Source organism: Nerophis lumbriciformis, linkage group LG04 (genome assembly GCF_033978685.3).
Source record: "Nerophis lumbriciformis linkage group LG04, RoL_Nlum_v2.1, whole genome shotgun sequence".
Classification (NCBI taxonomy): domain Eukaryota; kingdom Metazoa; phylum Chordata; class Actinopteri; order Syngnathiformes; family Syngnathidae; genus Nerophis; species Nerophis lumbriciformis.
The window spans coordinates 40,651,414-40,669,197 of NC_084551.2; the positions used below are offsets into that span (position 1 = coordinate 40,651,414).

The 17,784-nt window shown below is 42.5% G+C and overlaps 1 protein-coding gene across 1 annotated transcript in view; it reads left to right on the forward strand.

The window, feature by feature from the left end:
• The window catches only part of LOC133601872 (meckelin-like), a 48,490-nt gene extending 31,897 nt beyond the window's left edge, over nt 1-16,593 (forward strand). Inside the window, exons 8-15 of the mRNA XM_061955008.2 lie at nt 1,437-1,544; nt 1,626-1,703; nt 4,795-4,911; nt 8,138-8,254; nt 15,800-15,907; nt 15,972-16,074; nt 16,139-16,281; nt 16,356-16,593. Coding sequence (XP_061810992.1) covers nt 1,437-1,544; nt 1,626-1,703; nt 4,795-4,911; nt 8,138-8,254; nt 15,800-15,907; nt 15,972-16,074; nt 16,139-16,281; nt 16,356-16,436 — 855 coding nt within the window. The 3' untranslated portion in view covers nt 16,437-16,593. The remainder of the gene's footprint in view (nt 1-1,436; nt 1,545-1,625; nt 1,704-4,794; nt 4,912-8,137; nt 8,255-15,799; nt 15,908-15,971; nt 16,075-16,138; nt 16,282-16,355) is intronic.
• Nucleotides 16,594-17,784: the final 1,191 nt, after the last annotated feature.

The following is a 17,784-nucleotide window of genomic DNA, read 5'->3' on the forward strand; positions in this document are numbered from 1 at the left end:
ACAGATAAAACCGGTAGCGGAAAGCGCTCTGTCTCCTCCTGTCCCTTCCCCCCCTCCCGCTAAGCTTCTAGAAAATGGGGATCAGGTTTGGACGGTTAAAGAAATCCTCAGGGTCCGTTGACAGGGTAGGGGGCTCGTATATCTGGTCGACTGGGAGGGATATGGGCCAGAAGACAGGTCTTGGGTGCCAGCCTTATATCTTGCCGATCCCTCGCTTCTAGAGGATTTGTACCGTGCCAATCCTGATGCTCCCCGGCGCTCGTCGGGTGCCTCGCCTAAGGGGGGGCGGAAGGGGGGCGGGGGGGGGGGGGGGGGGGGGGTTGTACTGTCACGACGCGGACTCGAACCCGTGTTGCTTCTGCAACTGAGTGTGGCTGCTTGCCCGGACACGCCCCTGCTCGTGCTGCACGCCCACACAGCGACAAGGCTGCAGACAATCACGCATCAGCACACCTGCATCTGACGAGAGGGAGCGGCATAAAAGACCAGCGAAGCCAGGAGACATTCGCCTGAACGTAGCCAATCTCCCCTGATGTCTTCTGTGATCGTGTCTTGCCTCACGACCTCCTCCCGGATCTTTGCTTGCCTTCCCCGATCCTCGACCGCTCCTTGGACCCGGACATCGTTACCTCTCTCCAGGCCCCGACTGCTTGCCTCCCTGCTGACTGCCTTTTCGCCTTGCCCCTTGGATTCGACGAAAGATACATCCAACACGCATCGACAACACCCTCTGGTAAATTCCACATTGTTAATTCCACACAACATCCGCATTCATTCACTAGTGGTAGCATACACACCCCACACATTCATCAAAGGTTTTAACAAACCTTCTAAAGCGCAGTTCTGCCCTGGTGTTGCCTCCTTCCCTTTGCCTAGTACACAACATATTCAGATGTATTGGAATTAATCTGTATATGCTGTGTTGATTTATTACATTGTACAATAATTGTAATAACCTTGACTATCAAGACTTATACTTTATATTTTAGTCGACAAAATTAACTGTAATTTTAGCCGACTAAAATGTTAAGAAATTAAATCGACTCAAACTCCAAAGACATGCACCTGGGGATAGGTTGATTGGCAACACTAAATTGGCCCTAGTGTGTGAATGTGAGTGTGAATGTTGTCTGTCCATCTGTGTTGGCCCTGTGATGAGGTGGTGACTCGTCCAGGGTGTACCCCGCCTTCTGCCCGAATGCAGCTGAGATAGTCTCCAGCACCCCCCGCGACCCCAAAAGGGACAAGCGGTAGAAAATGGATGGATGGACTGAAATATGACTAAAACTAAAATAAATGTTTGTCAAAAGACGAAGACTAATATAGTAAAGTCCTTAGCTTTCTGGAAATGTGGCCCCCAAAACAGTTAGGTTGAATATCCCTGCTATACAGTATGTCTGCTTGACGCATGTATCCCCTTTTATAACATCATTCAGGGGTTGGGTTTCTCTGAATACACATTGAAGGACCGCACAACTTCATACAGCCGGATCTTGCGTTATGGCCTTGCAACAACACTCTGGCTTTGCATTGGATTTCTGCAGGTGACGCATTCCATTCATTAAAAGTCACATTCAGTATGTTAGTTGTGATGACATTGTAAATATCCTCCTTCATCCATACAGATCATTTTGTCGGTCTTCTACGAGATTTGTGTGGACGATAAAATCCGCCAGTTTGTAGATCTCTGCTCCATCAGCAATGTGAGTTACAATGTGTGTCAAACTCTTCAACTCTTGACCGCTTTCCAAAGTTTTCTAAAAAGTAGGAGTGGGCGATACAGCAGTTTTGGGAATCGATCCGATGTCAAGTAAATAAAGGGCCAAGATCAACACTGATACTGATACCTAAACTTGTACAACTACATTTTTCAAGATAAATAAATGATAAATGGGTTGTACTTGTATAGCGCTTTTCTATCTTCAAGGTACTCAAAGCGCTTTGACACTACTTCCACATTTACCCATTCACACACACATTCACACACTGATGGAGGGAGCTGCCATGCAAGGCGCTAACCAGCACCCATCAGGAGCAAGGGTGAAGTGTCTTGCTCAGGACACAACGGACATGACGAGGTTGGTACTAGGTGGGGATTGAACCAGGGACCCTCGGGTCGCGCACGGCCATTCTTCCACTGCGCCACCGATCAGAATGACTTTTTTCTTTTTTTATATCATGTAATAAGAATTAAGCACAGGCAAGCAAAATGATTTCTATTACCAAACGTATTTGTGAACAGTAGAAAAAAACCTACCTATGGAAAAATTGAGAAAAACATTAAATGGCTTGAATCAATACTGATACTGCTATTTGTATCAATACGATCTATATTTTTATTGATCCGCCCAGCCCAAAATAGTATGTTCAGCAGGCTCATCCCTCCCTAAACACAGATCACTTGCTGTGCGTAGGGCCTCGCGATCAGTGGTGGGCCCTGTTTTATGTCCATAAGTGCATGTAAAATGTCAACTTAAGAATGACAGAACGCTTCATATTTAACTTTACCGCAAACATATTCCTAGACGCTTCCTGCTACATCACTGATTAAAATATAATGACATACTTATCAAACACCATCATAATGGCTACGCGGTGCACATTGTACAGTGCTCAACTCATAAAACAATGGTACTGGGATCTATTCTCAGCGAAATAGGGCCAGGAGTATTGTATTTTAATTATTTTAAAATGATTTTCCACTAAAGAAAATTATTATTGAACAAGTTATTTTACATTGATTTTGTTTAAATACAAAATATGCAACACATTAAAAAGGATAAAGATTGTTTCACATAAAAACAAAAGTATAAAATTAAAATCTGCTTAGGGCCTAAATTTAGCTTGGTGTTTTGTCTGGTGCAGACCTTCCTTTTTCTCTGGGAAGCTCTCGTATTTTGCCCTGCTTTCTTGGCACCATCCTGTTTTAATAGTTGTCTGTATTTGTCCCGTAATTGTCCTGTGTTTTTCCCATATGAGTTGGGAAATTGTGTTGGATGTAAATATAAACGTAATACAATGATTTGCAAATCCTTTTCAACCCATATTCAATTGAATGCACTACAAAGACAAGATATTTGATGTTCAAACTCATAAACTTTATTTTATTTTTGCAAATAATAATTAACTTAGAATGTCATGGCTGCAACACGTGCCAAAGTAGTTGGGAAAGGGCATGTTCACCACTGTGTTACATTGCCTTTCCTTTTAACAACACTCAGTAAACGTTTGGGAACTGAGGAGACACATTTTTTAAGCTTCTCAGGTGGAATTCTTTCCCATTCTTGCTTGATGTACAGCTTAAGTTGTTCAACAGTCCGGATGTCTCCGTTGTGGTATTTTAGGCTTCATAATGCGCCAAACATTTTCAATGGTAGACAGGTCTGGACTACAGGCAGGCCAGTCTCGTACCCGCACTCTTTTACTATGAAGCCACGTTGATGTAACACGTGGCTTGGCATTGTCTTGCTGAAATAAGCAGGGGCGTCCATGGTAACGTTGCTTGGATGGCAACATATGTTGCTCCAAAACCTGTATGTACCTTTCAGCATTAATGGCGCCTTCACAGATGTGTAAGTTACTCATGTCTTGGGCACTAATACACCCCCATACAATCACAGATGCTGGCTTTTCAACTTTGCGCCTATAACAATCCGGATGGTTCTTTTCCTCTTTGGTCCGGAGGACACGACGTCCACAGTTTCCAAAAACAATTTGAAATGTGGACTCGTCAGACCACAGAACACTTTTCCACTTTGTATCAGTCTATCTTAGATGAGCTCAGGCCCAGCGAAGCCGACGGCGTTTCTGGGTGTTGTTGATAAACGGTTTTCGTCTTGTATAGGAGAGTTTTAACTTGCACTTACAGATGTAGTGACCAACTGTAGTTACTGACAGTGGGTTTCTGAAGTGTTCCTAAGCCCATGTGGTGAAATCCTTTACACACTGATGTCGCTTGTTGACGCAGTACAGTCTGAGGGATCGAAGGTCACGGGCTTAGCTGCTTACGTGCAGTGATTTCTCCAGATTCTCTGAACCCTTTGAGGATATTACGGACCGTAGATGGTGAAATCCCTAAATTCCGTGCAATAGCTGGTTGAGAAAGGTTTTTCTTAAACTGTTCAACAATTTGCTCATGCATTTGTTGACAAAGTGGTGACCCTCGCCCCATCCTTGTTTGTGAATGACTGAGCATTTCATGGAATCTACTTTTATACCCAATCATGGCACCCACCTATTCCCAATTTGCCTGTTCACTTGTGGGATGTTCCAAATAAGTGTTTGATGAGCATTCCTCAACTTTATCAGTATGTATTGCCACCTTTCCCAACTTCTTTGTCAAGTGTTGCTGGCATCAAATTCTAAAGTTAATGATTATTTGCAAAAAAAAAATGTTTATCAGTTTGAACATCAAATATGTTGTCTTTGTAGCATATTCAACTGAATATGGGTTGAAAATGATTTGCAAATCATTGTATTCCGTTTATATTTACATCTAACACAATTTCCCAACTCATATGGAAACAGGGTTTGTAAACTTTCATGGGAAAAAATATTTATCCGGTACTGACGGAATAGCCTAGCCTGCTGCACACTCTGACAAGATTGGTGTAACCCAGTCTGTAGCCAGTCAAGCTTTCAAAATAAAAGCATACAGTTTAAAAGAATACGGATGCACCAAACTAGGCATTCTGAATCTATTTCGGAACGTCTTATTTTTCCTTGTTTCCCTTTTTGTCCAGAGAAACTCCCCAATTTCCACATGCAAGTATTGACAGGTTTGCTCTTGTGCAGATTTCAGTACTGCTGTTATCTCACCGTTGTTTTGGCTACTACATCCATGGACGCTCAGTGCATGGCCACGCTGATACAAACATGGAGGAAATGAACAACAACCTGAGGAGAGAAGCGGTTTGTATAAACATCAACACTTGCTTTTCATTTTGCCACGCTCACAAATCGGCACTTATTTCATTACATTTTAAACGTAAATTAGAGAACCAATGATTGTCACACACACACTAGGTGTGGTGAAATTTGTCCTCTGCATTGACCCATCCCCTTGTTCACCCCCTGGGAGGTGAGGGGAGCCGTGAGCAGCAGCGTGGGCCATTCCCTTCCTTCGACACGTTGTAAGTTAAATTTTAATTACATTTTAGTGTCAGAAGTCCTACCTAAATCTATTCACATGAAGGACATATCCTGTAAATACAGTAATAAAAGCATTAAATACTATAATGAAACAGAAATACAAAAAGAATAAATCCTTACCTTTATGCCTTGTTGCTTTATCATCCACACCGGCAGTGTCATATTCCATCTTTAAGTATATGCAAATTAGCCCATAAATTAGCGCACATCTTTAGGGAAGCACTTACATGTAAAATTTGAGTACGTTTAAAAGACGGGGAAACGTTGCACAGATGATAGCAGTGTAAATCAACTTGCAAAGCACTACAGAGTTGACCTGAAAACAGAAAAGGGTTCTAGTGAAAATTACTTTTTTGGGAGTTGTGAAACGGATTGGATTGCATAATAAGCGCTGACAAAGGGTCTCCACCAATTAATTTTTCATGTGTGTGAACAAACGCCAAAGCTCCCTGATGTGAGCAACATCAGACGTGCACACTGTGGTCTTACCAGACTCACACCTGTCCAAAACCTGACATCATCTATCCATCCATTTTCTACCGCGTGTCCCTTTTAGGGTCAAGGGGTGCGTTGGAGCTTATCCCAGCTGCACTCGGGCGGAAGGGCGGGGCTACACCACAAATTGCCACCTCATCGCGGACTTGGTATACTAAAAAGTTAAATGTCTTATATTATAATCAAATGATAGCAGTCATTTCCATGAGATTATTTTCTAATATAAGTGATTTGGATTCAAGTATTGTATGTCCGGATAGGGGTCCTTTCAGGGGATAGAATTTGTACCCCTTTCAGAGATCAAATTTAGTTCTCTTGAAACATTCAAATGTTGCACAATGAGATGTAAGCATAGGATAAAGGGTACATTCTTGTAACTTTCTGACGGTAAATATATATTTTTATCAACATTTCTGTAATGTAGTAACAGCATTTCATGATTATATCAGGGCATTCATCGATCGCAACTGGACTGCTTGGTTTGTCTTGGAAGATGTTTTGCCGCTCATCCGAGTAGGCTTCATAAATTTGTGCTCATAGACTTAGATTGGTCAGCTGTAGTCCGACTTAGATAGGACTAGATCTGACCAATCTAACCAGTCCAGTTGTGATTGATTGAATGCCCTGAGATGACAATGACCTGGGTGAATGAGAACCTTCATGGACACATTTCATGATTATTATCCATAAGTTAACATTCTCAATAAATGACTGTAGAATAGGCGCACATCTGATTGAGGTGTCATAGTTTGTTGGTGTTACAGGGCCCGGCTTGGGTACCTGGTTACAGCTTATAGTTATCCTGCAATATGGACACAAGGATCACAGATTGACGTGTTGTCGTTTTCACAAAGTCCACAGGATTGTGGAGTTTGGGCGGAAGTACGTCACTATACAGGAGAACTCCCACGGTGAAACAGACCTACACAGCGTTATTCGACTTTTTGTGTGGCCATAAACGCATCAATGGCAGAGTCGAATGAGTGCGTGTGTTGGCGCAAAAGAGAGCGCGAGTGGCTGCTGTTGATATGACAGATGACAAAGCGTTGGTTTAACCCTGGTTTGTACAGCAGAAATTGACCAGTGTTGATAGGTAAAAGATTTTTACCAATGTTTTTGGTGTGTTTATAAGCAAATTTGCTCAAAGTGATAGATAAACAACCTGTACTCCTTTAAGTGTCACGACAGACGTTAAAATAATTGAGTGCTGACGAACACTGTTTTATCTATTAAGACCGCTTGTCGTCACCTGTCATTCAAAGTTGCATTGCCAAATCTCACAGGACAAATTATGTATTTATTTTGTTAAGAGTTCAGATTGGATTTGATTCTGTGCGTGGCATAGATTTGCTGTGCGCAGAGGATGCAATAGCAGTGTGCAATTGCACAGACGCGCACCTTTAGAGGGAACGATGGTCTCCACCTTACAATATGAAGTAAAGGGAAACCATAGTGAATAATGACAGGTTACAGTATATATATTATGTATATACTCATATACCTGCATATTTATATTACATTTCTCTGCACTTTTTTGAAAAACAACAAAATCCCACAATTGTTTAGGGGGGCTTAATAACATTTTAAAATAGGCCTAACAACCTACTCAGTGGCCTAGTGGTTAGAGTGTCCGCCCTGAGAAAGGTAGGTTGTGAGTTCAAACCTCGGCCGAGTTATACCAAAAATTATTAAAATGGGACCCATTACCTCCCTGCTTGGCACTCAGCATCGAGGGTTGGAATTGGGGGTTAAATCACCAAAAATGATTCCCGGGCGCGGCACCGCTGCTGCCCATTGCTCCCCTCACCTCCCAGGGGGTGATCAAGGATGATGGGTCAAATGCAGAGAATAATTTTGCCACACACTTAACTAATGAATATAAAGCATTGATGATATATGTATTAATGTCACTAGCATTATTTTGTTTAGATAGTATACAAATGTTTGGTGTGATACGCGTGAGCTCTAAAAGTTACCCCCTTTATTCATAACACATTGTCAAGCAGGTACTTTGGCTCCAAAAGGTTGGGCACTGATTTACAGGTCAGCGAATAACCAAACATGTAAATTACACTTCTTATTTTCATGCAATTTCTACAGAAATGTCATAGTAGCATAGTAGGTACATTTTCAGGGCATTCAGTTGAAAACAACTGAACTATTGAGTTTGTCTTAAAATACGTTTCTCGTCTCTTCCAAGCAAGCTCCATCAGTACATGCTCATAGACTTAGACTCGGTCTATGAAATCATATACTTCAACTAAGACTAAATCATTGAAACTGATGAAGGTGAAACATCTTTCAAAGACAAACTGACCAGTTCAGTTGCGATCAACTGAATGCTCTGAGAATACAAATACAGGGATAAATGAAAACATCCATAGACAATACGTCAATAGTTTCTAATATTTGGTGGTCAATTGTCTTCAAGGGGAGACCCTATGTAGGTCAAAGTTCACAAGTAACAAGGTTGTAATGTTCTATTTCAAAGGAGACAAGGTGTGGTCAAAGAGGTCTTCTTCCCAATACAGACATCCAGACGTTTCAGGTGGCCCTTTCCACACAGCTGCGATCCCATTATGACAGGATACAGGAGTCCTTCATTACGGTTTGTACTCATTTCTGCCACTGTTATAAAATATAAACTGGCACAGTAAACCTCCCCTCAGAATATAATATGGTCGGGCCTCCACTACTCCCAAAAAAACTGTTTCTCTAGAGTATTATGTAGTTTTTTACTAACCCCTTTTTTGTAAGATCTATTCTGGAGAGGATGATGCGCCGGATATTTGAACTTCTTTTACAGCAGTAGCAGTGTAGTTTTTGACCTGGTCATGGAACTTTGGAACAACTATACATTTGGCACGGTTCTTGAGTGCATGAGAGTTTGCCCTACCAGTCTAAATGTGTGTTGTAGACTTGGAGAAGGAATAGGACCCTGTATTTCCAGGAATCATGTGAAGGGTACAGGGAAGTATATTTGATTAACTGATTTTGGCTATTCGCTTTCAGAATGGCAAGTTGCCAGAGATTGGCAGCAAGTCAAGCTTGTTTCCAGGGTAGGGCTCCGCCAGGGCTGACTTTTGTCACCGATTCTGTTAATGTCTTTGATGAGCAAAATGTCTAGGCACAACCAGGGCATCAAGGGATTTGGTTCGATGGCCGCAGTATTGCGTCTGTGATTTTTTTTCCGGACGATGCGGTTCTGCTGGCTTCAACGAGCTGTGAACCAAAGCACTCGCTAGATCGGTTCGCAGAAGACTGTTAAGCTGCTTCTAGGATTTAACAAACGTTATTGTTGAACCAGTGCATTCTCATGTGTCTCTATGTATTTATGAGCCCCTTTTTATGCAGTATATTTGAATGGAACTTGTTAGATTCCGTTGGTAACCCACAAGTTCTTCCCAGAACTTCCCAGAACATGTGAATCAGGTCATCAATCAATCAATCAATCTTTATTTATATAGCCCTAAATCACAAGTGTCTCAAAGGGCTGCACAAGCCACAACGACATCCTCGGTACAAAGCCCACATACGGGCAAGGAAAAACTCACCCCAGTGGGACGTCGATGTGAATGACTATGAGAAACCTTGGAGAGGACCGCATATGTGGGTAACCCCCCCCCTCTAGGGGAGACCGAAAGCAATGGATGTCGAGTGGGTCTGACATAATATTGTGAGAGTCCAGTCAATAGTGGATCCAACATAATAGTAGTAAGAGTCCAGTCCATAGTGGGGCCAGCAGGACACCATCCCGAGCGGAGACGGGTCAGCAGCGCAGAGATGTTCCCAGCCGATGCACAGGCGAGCGGTCCACCCCGGGTCCCGACTCTGGACAGCCAGCACTTCATCCATGGCCACCGGACCTGTGCCCCCCCCCTCAAGGAAAAGGGGAGCAGAGGAGAAAAGAAAAGAAACGGCAGATCAACTGGTCTAACAGGGGGGCTATTTAAAGGCTAGAGTATACAAATGAGTTTTAAGATGGGACTTAAATGCTTCTACTGAGGTAGCATCTCTAATTGTTACCGGGAGGGCATTCCATAGTACTGGAGCCCGAATAGAAAACGCTCTATAGCCCGCAGACTTTTTTTGGGCTCTGGGAATCACTAATAAGCCGGAGTTCTTTGAACGCAGATTTCTTGCCGGGACATATGGTACAATGCAATCGACAAGATAGGACGGAGCTAGACCGTGTAGTATTTTATACGTAAGTAGTAAAACCTTAAAGTCACTTCTTAAGTGCACAGGAAGCCAGTGCAGGTGAGCCAGTATAGGCGTAATATGATCAAACTTTCTTGTTCTTGTCAAAAGTCTAGCAGCCGCATTTTGTACCAACTGTAATTTTTTAATGCTAGACATAGGGAGACCCGAAAATAATACGTTACAGTAGTCGAGACGAGACGTAACGAACGCATGAATAATGATCTCAGCGTCGCTAGTGGATAAAATAGAACGAATTTTAGCGATATTACGGAGATGAAAGAAGGCCGTTTTAGTAACACTCTTAATGTGTGATTCAAACGAGAGAGTTGGGTCGAAGATAATACCCAGATTCTTTACTGATTCGCCTTGTGTAATTGTTTGGTTGTCAAATGTTAAGGTGGCATTATTAAATAAATGTCGGTGTTTAGCAGGACCGATAATCAGCATTTCCGTTTTCTTGGCGTTGAGTTGCAAGAAGTTAGCGGACATCCATTGTTTAATTTCATTAAGACACGCCTCCAGCTGACTACAATCCGGCGTGTTGGTCAGCTTTAGGGGCATGTAGAGTTGGGTGTCATCAGCATAACAATGAAAGCTAACACCGTATTTGCGTATGATGTCGCCTAGCGGCAGCATGTAAATACTAAAGAGTGCAGGGCCAAGAACCGAACCCTGAGGAACTCCGCACGTTACCTTAACATAGTCCGAGGTCACATTATTATGGGAGACGCATTGCATCCTGTCAGTAAGATAAGAGTTAAACCACGACAAAGCTAAGTCTGACATACCAATACGTGTTTTGATACGCTCTAATAAAATATTATGATCGACGGTATCGAAAGCAGCGCTAAGATCAAGAAGCAGCAACATAGATGACGCATCAGAATCCATCGTTAGCAGTAGATCATTAGTCATTTTTGCGAGGGCTGTCTCCGTAGAGTGATTTGCCCTGAAACCGGATTGAAAAGGTTCACAGAGATTGTTAGACACTAAGTGTTCATTTAGCTGCTGTGCGACAATTTTTTCGAGGATTTTCGAAATAAAGGGAAGGTGGGACACCGGTCGGTAGTTTACCATGAGGTCAGGATCAAGGTTAGGTCTTTTGAGCAGAGGATGAATAACCGCTTTCTTGAATGCTAGGGGAACAGTGCCAGAGGAAAGTGATAAGTTTATAATATTTAGCACTGATGGACCTAATAATACAAAAAGCTCCTTGATAAGTTTCCCAGGAAGTGGGTCAAGTAAACATGTTGTTTGTTTTATCCCACTTACACGCTGTAATAGTTCCTCTAATGTTATTTCATCAAAAAGAGAGAGACTATTTTGTATTGCAGTATCCGTCGTAGATACAGTTGTATCTGTGTTCATAGAACCCAGTTGTAGCTGGGATGCGTTGTTTTTAATCTCCTTTCTAATGAGTTCAATTTTCTTATTAAAGAAATTCATAAAGTCATCTGCCGAGTGGGTGGAGCTATTGGGAGGAGTCCCTTGTTGGGTTAGCGATGCTACTGTACTAAACAAAAATTTAGGGTCGTTTTTGTTGAGGCGGATGAGATTTGAGTAATATTTAGCTTTAGCTAAGGTAAGCATGCGTTTATACGATATTAAACTATCACTCCATGCTTGATGGAAAACCTCAAGCTTGGTCGCGCGCCATTTGCGTTCCAACTTTCTACATGATAATTTATGAGCTCTGGTTTCCTCTGTAAACCATGGGGTGCGCCTTTTAGGGGCCCTTTTTTGTTTTAGCGGTGCTATACTATCAATGGTTTTGCGCAGGGCATTGTCAAAGTTGTTAGTGAGGTTATCAATAGAGCCGACATAATTTGGGAATGGTGCCATTACCGAAGGCAGTAGGTCAGCAAGAGTCATCGTTGTGGCGGCATTAATGTTGCGGCTGCTATAGCAGTTATTATTATTATTAGTTTGTTGACAATGAGTCAGAACTTCGAATTTTATAAGGTAATGATCGGACATTACTTTAGTATACGGGAGTACCATAACTTTGGAGGTGGTGACACCCCTGACCAGCACTAGATCTATCGTATTGCCGTTGCGATGCGTAGGTTCATTTATTATTTGTGTAAGACCACAGCTATCAATTATAGTCTGGAGCGCCACGCACTGAGGGTCCGATGGGGTATTCATATGGATATTAAAGTCCCCCATTATGATTATATTGTCTGCGTGCGTCACTAGATCAGCAACGAACTCTGAGAATTCATTAATAAAGTCCGAGTAGGGCCCTGGGGGGCGGTAGATAACAGCCATATCGAGAGGCAGCGGTGCGACAGACCTCATAGTAAGCACCTCAAACGATTTGTATTTATTATTTAGGTTAGGGGTAAGGTTAAAGTTTTCATTGTATATTAGTGCGACCCCCCCACCCCTTTTAAGGGGACGGGCAATATGCGCATTCGTATAGTTAGGAGGAGATGCCTCATTTAGCGCAAAAAATTCGTCTGGTTTGAGCCAGGTTTCGCTAAGACCAATGACGTTAAGATTGTTGTCTCTAATGACCTCATTAACTAATAACGTTTTGGGAGACAATGATCTTATGTTTAAAAAGCCCATATTATAAGTATTGGGCTGTTTTGACGAGTTTTTGTTTAAATTATCCGTAGTAGAAATATTAATAATGTTGCGTTTATTATACGTAGTGCACTTTAAATAGTTTCGACCATATCTAGGAATTGATACGACGGGAATTTTCAGATTGTTTGCTTGATGCTGCGATCGACTGAACGCATCATGATTTGCCACCTCAGTAGAATGCATATCTACCCCGGACACATTCACAACAGAAAACACATTATGTGAGTTGTGTGTTATTCTAAGAAAATTGCTATGCGTACAGGAATTATCCAGCCTGGCGCTGGCTAGTTCTAGCTTAACTGACTCCTCACCCGGACTAGCAGGCTCTGTAATTGCCTGTGACCGGGCTTGCTCTAGTGTAGTTAGTCAAATGTGACTTAAACAGTAGTCTATATTCTTAGACAGGATGATGGCGCCTTCCTGGTTAGGGTGAAGGCCGTCCCTCATCAGCAAGCCTGGTTTGCCCCAGAAAGAGGGCCAATTATCAATAAACGTTAGTCCCTGTTGTCTACAGAAGCTAGCCAGCCACTTGTTAAGCGAGACTAATCTGCTATATCTCTCATCATTGCCTCTCGCAGGCAGGGGGCCAGAGACAATTACTCGATGCCTGGACATCTTTCTAGCGAGATCACAAGTCCTGGCTATGTTTCTCTTTGTAATCTCTGACTGTCTCATTCTAGTGTCATTGGAGCCAACGTGTACAACTATATTCGCATAACTAGTGGTGCGATTAGCCTGTCGTACGTGTTTACTAGGCCTGTTGCGAGTTAGCTCCCTAAGATTAGCCTCTATGTCAGGTGCTCGGGCCCCCGGGATGCACTTAATTGTGGCTGGTTTGCTAAGCTTTATGTTTCGGGTGATGGAGTCCCCTATGACTAAGGTGTGGTGCCCGGTAGACTGGGGTGTAGGACTAGCTAAAGAGCTAAATCTATTATGCGTCTCAACCGGTACACCGTAGCTTGTAGGCCGCTTAGGACTGCTACAGGCTGGGCTAGTTAGCTCGCTACAGCTAACGCTAGCAGATGTGTCCGCAACATCTAAAGTTACGAGATTACTCTGCTCTAACTGGCGGACACGGCCCTCTAGCAGAGCCAGCCTCTCCGTGAGTAAGGTGCAAGACGCGCAGGAAGCCATACTCACGGTGTTTTCTGTCACCGAGTGAAGTTCCTGCTGTCTTCCGAGAAGTCCTGGTCACGGTGTGCAGGAGTAGACTCCTTCTGACCGGCGCCCGGCGACGCCTTTCTCCGCGCTAGCTTCGTTAGCTTAGCAGCTAGCTGCTAGCTAGCTGCGGGAGGGGTGGAGAGACAGATCGGGTGATTTGCAAGTTAAATAGTACTACTAAATATGTTGAGAAAGTAATAAAGAAAGCTGCAGAACAATTTAAAAGCACACAAATAGAACGATACTTAGCTTTTTCGAAACAGCGAGCAGTCAGCGAGCAGTCACGCACGGTGAACCGGAACCGGAAATAAAAAAGCGTCCAGCTCTCCGTTCACAGGGTCCCGTCCTCTCTGCACGGTCGGTCTTACCAGGCTGCTCCACCGACGAGGCTCTACTCAGCTGGATGGCGAGGCAATTTGCCTAGTTCTAACTACCCTTTGGTTCAGCGTCTGTCCTGCTTCCTTTTGAGGTCGACTCGGCTGAGAAGCCTATCTCGTAAGGCCGAGTCAAACCCCCAAACCCCGCTGTTTTAGATAGCCTGCCTCTAATGAATCTTGGCTCTTGTTACTGACTAAGTTAAATTTGAGGGCTGGGAATGGAATGAAAAGTGTCGACCAGGAGCTGGTGCTCCGGGCTTCCTCTTCTGTGGAGCAGCCAGAGCTAGGGTGCGGTCGCCCTGATCCTGCCTACCCAGCTCCTTCCAAACAAAGAGACACTTTACGTACTTTTTCGGACATTCCCCAAAGAACCTTGCACAGTAAGAAACGATCTGAACCCCAACTTAAACCGAATTAGAGATTACATTGATTTGCATTTATATACATTTTTACTATTTTATGTGAATGATTATTGACGCTGTGCAACGCTTATGCTATTGAGCGTGCAATAAATACCATTACAAAAATACCAAGATTTTATCCCTTATCATACCATTACATCCTTGACGTAAAAAGATAGAAATCCTGTGTGTACTACAACTAGCTCTGAAAGGTCGCTCTAAGTCAATCCACTTACACATATGTCCTGAAGGGCTTTTCATTCCATTCCCAGCCCTCAAATTTAACCTAGTTGGTAACAAGAGCCAAGATTCATTAGAGGTAAGCTATCTAAAACAGCGGGGTTTGGGGGTTTGACTCGGCCTTACGAGATAGGCTTCTAAGCCGAGTCGACCACAAAAGGAAGCGGGACAGACGCTGAACCAAAGGGTAGTTAGAACTAGACGAATTGTCTTGCCATCCAGCTGAGTAGAGCCTCGTCGGTGGAGCAGCCTGGTAAGACCGACCGCGCCGAGAGGACGGTACCCTGTGAACGGAGAGCTGGACCTGATTCGCAAGTTCTGGGAAGAACTTGTGGGTTACCACCGGAATCTAACACATGGCGGTCCAAGCACGAATCCCGTATAATAGCTGTTTCTGCACCCTTTTTATGCCCTTCGAAGTGGGCCGGTACATTTTAAGACAAACAACTCCTTTTTTGGTCTTGGAGTACAGCCCATTCCATTGTGTTAACTTTTCATTGGATACAGTACACATTCATTACATGCTGTCATTCACAAAAGTGTACACCCCATTACATTGTGTAAGTTCTGGGACTTTCTAGAATCTTCCCCAACATCCTGTTCTTGCTGACCATCTGTTCTACATTCTTACATTCTTCCTGTTAGTCATGGGACATCAGTACTTTTTGGCAATAACAGCGTGTCTTTAGTTACGTACGCATCTGCTTGGGTCATTTCAGGTTATTCCCAACACTGGGTTGGACCTAATGATGCGGTAAACGAGGCAGAAAATAAATTGGTGACAGCTACCATACACACAAAAAAATTATTAGAATTAGGGCAGTCTGCACCACTTTTGCACTTGTTATTAATTGTACATGCAACACGCCCACAAAGAGTACTAGCAAATTTGAAATTTGCACACGCTCTTTACCACTTGATATTTGGATCTTAGTAGATCAGGCCCTATGTCTCCAAGACGGCCTTCGGAATGCCTCGTAATCCCCTGGAAACATCTGGATGAAATACCTGGGGAGTAGGAAGACTGGGTTTCTCTGCTTAGGTTGCTGACTAAATGAATTTAAAAAAAAATGTGTCTACCTGTGTCTCAATCAAGCTACTGTGCCTCCTCACACTTTGAAAACCATTTTTATAAATGCAATTGTTTAAATTTGAATGCTTCGCTTTGTCTTTCAGAGATACAGACCGTCACGACTGATGGACCCAAATTCTGCCAATCAGCCAGATCAAAACATCCGGGCTTACCATGCCATGAACCACTTCCTGGGATCCGTCATAGATCATGTTAGTTTCACACTGACTTAGTTGGTTAGTGGTCAAGGTCCATGCTTAATTTCCTCTCATGCAGGCCCACCCTGACGTGGACTACTATGTGAGGGACAAACTGACCTTAGAGAGGATCATGGGCATGGAGTTTCTTGAACCAAAGGACAAGAGCATCTTTTATAATGGTATTTGTGGTGTCTTGTACATTTGTTTGTTGGTGTATGTTGTAAAGTGTGTTTGTCACCACAGATGAAGCCCACACCTTCAGTAATGTGCTCTTTTACGGACATGAGGGCACCCTGCTGATTTTTGACACGTTGTTCTTTTGCATCATTGACCTTGCATCTCAGAACTTTGTACTAGCAGCCGTGCTGACGTACTTGGAACAAGTGGTTAGTATTTTGTGTACTGTATATACTTTTACCAAGACGGACATGATGGTTGAAATTAATCAACTTCCCTACAGATCTTTAAAAAGATCCGTGTTGGTCTCGGGAAGAAGAACCTCGTCTTCAAAAGTCAAGTGGATGAGAGGTTTTTTACGTAATTAATAGGGTAATAACTCATAACTATAAAAGGTCAGTGTCTTTCATTTTTTTGCTGCTTCCCTTTTTAGACAATACAGTTTGGATTTCAATTTGTTTACTGTAATGTTATGTGTAAAACATGACAATATTGATTAAAATGTGTATTTATTCGGTGTTGTACATTGTGTATAATGTCATTGTTTTAAATTTTGGGCAAGTTCGGAAACGGGGGAATATCATAGAGACTCTAGATTTAAAACAAGCAGGCACAAATTGTTATACTTTTTTAAAAGTGCAGTCTGCCAGATATTTTATTAATACTGAAACTCTACTGATAAAAAAATATCCACCCATCCATTTCCCACCGCTTGTCCCTTTCGGGGTCGCGAGGGGTGCTGGAGCCTATCCCAGCTGCACTTGTGCGGAAGGCGAGCTACACCCTGGATAAGTCGCCACTTCACCACAAGACCAACACAGATAGATACACAACATTCACACTCACAGTCACACACTAGGGCCAGTTTAGTGCTGCCAATCAATCTATCCGCAGGTGCATGTCCTTGGAGGTGGGAGGAAGCCGGAGTATTAAAAAAATAAAAAATATAGTAAATATAAATAAAGAAAACAAATTAGAAATACTGTACACTTGTTTAAGAAAAACACCCAACATAGGAAACTATTGCAGTCTATATTGTAGTATTAATTTAAGTCATTTTGCTTGTCAATACGGTAAATATAAACAAAGAACAATTATATTAGACATTTAATATTCACACAACATGGTAAACTACAGTAGCCTTAGCCTATATTGTAGCGGTGTGTGTGTGAATCTTTGGGCACCTAACGATTCGATCCGGATCCGATTCCCGGGGTGATGATTTCGATTCAGAAGTGATTTTCTATTCAACACTATTCTCAATTCAAACCAAATCTCGCAATATATTATTTGGTGTAATAATTATAATTAATCTTTTTCAAAACAGGTTACAGGTTAGAAAGGCTCCTTCTGGGTCCGTGTACATTCGATTTCGAATTCTCAAATGCAAATCAAAAAACTAATTTTGGGCCATTTTTTCAATGTTTATTTCTGAAACAACTATTTAATGACACATTTTTAACGACAATAGGGCGTATGTTAGCGTTATGCTAAAAACATGCTAAACGCGAAGGAAAAGCTAAAATACTGCTTCCGGTTCAATTTGTAATCACACACACGCATTTTTGCATTTTGGATAAACATTAATTGGATTTTTGTGTTTATCGGGAAAAATTAAAATCCATAAAAGGAAAACAGCACAAAATCAAATTTTATGGCAATATATTAATGAAAATCAACCCTTTTTTGTTTGTTTTCAAATCTGCCATATA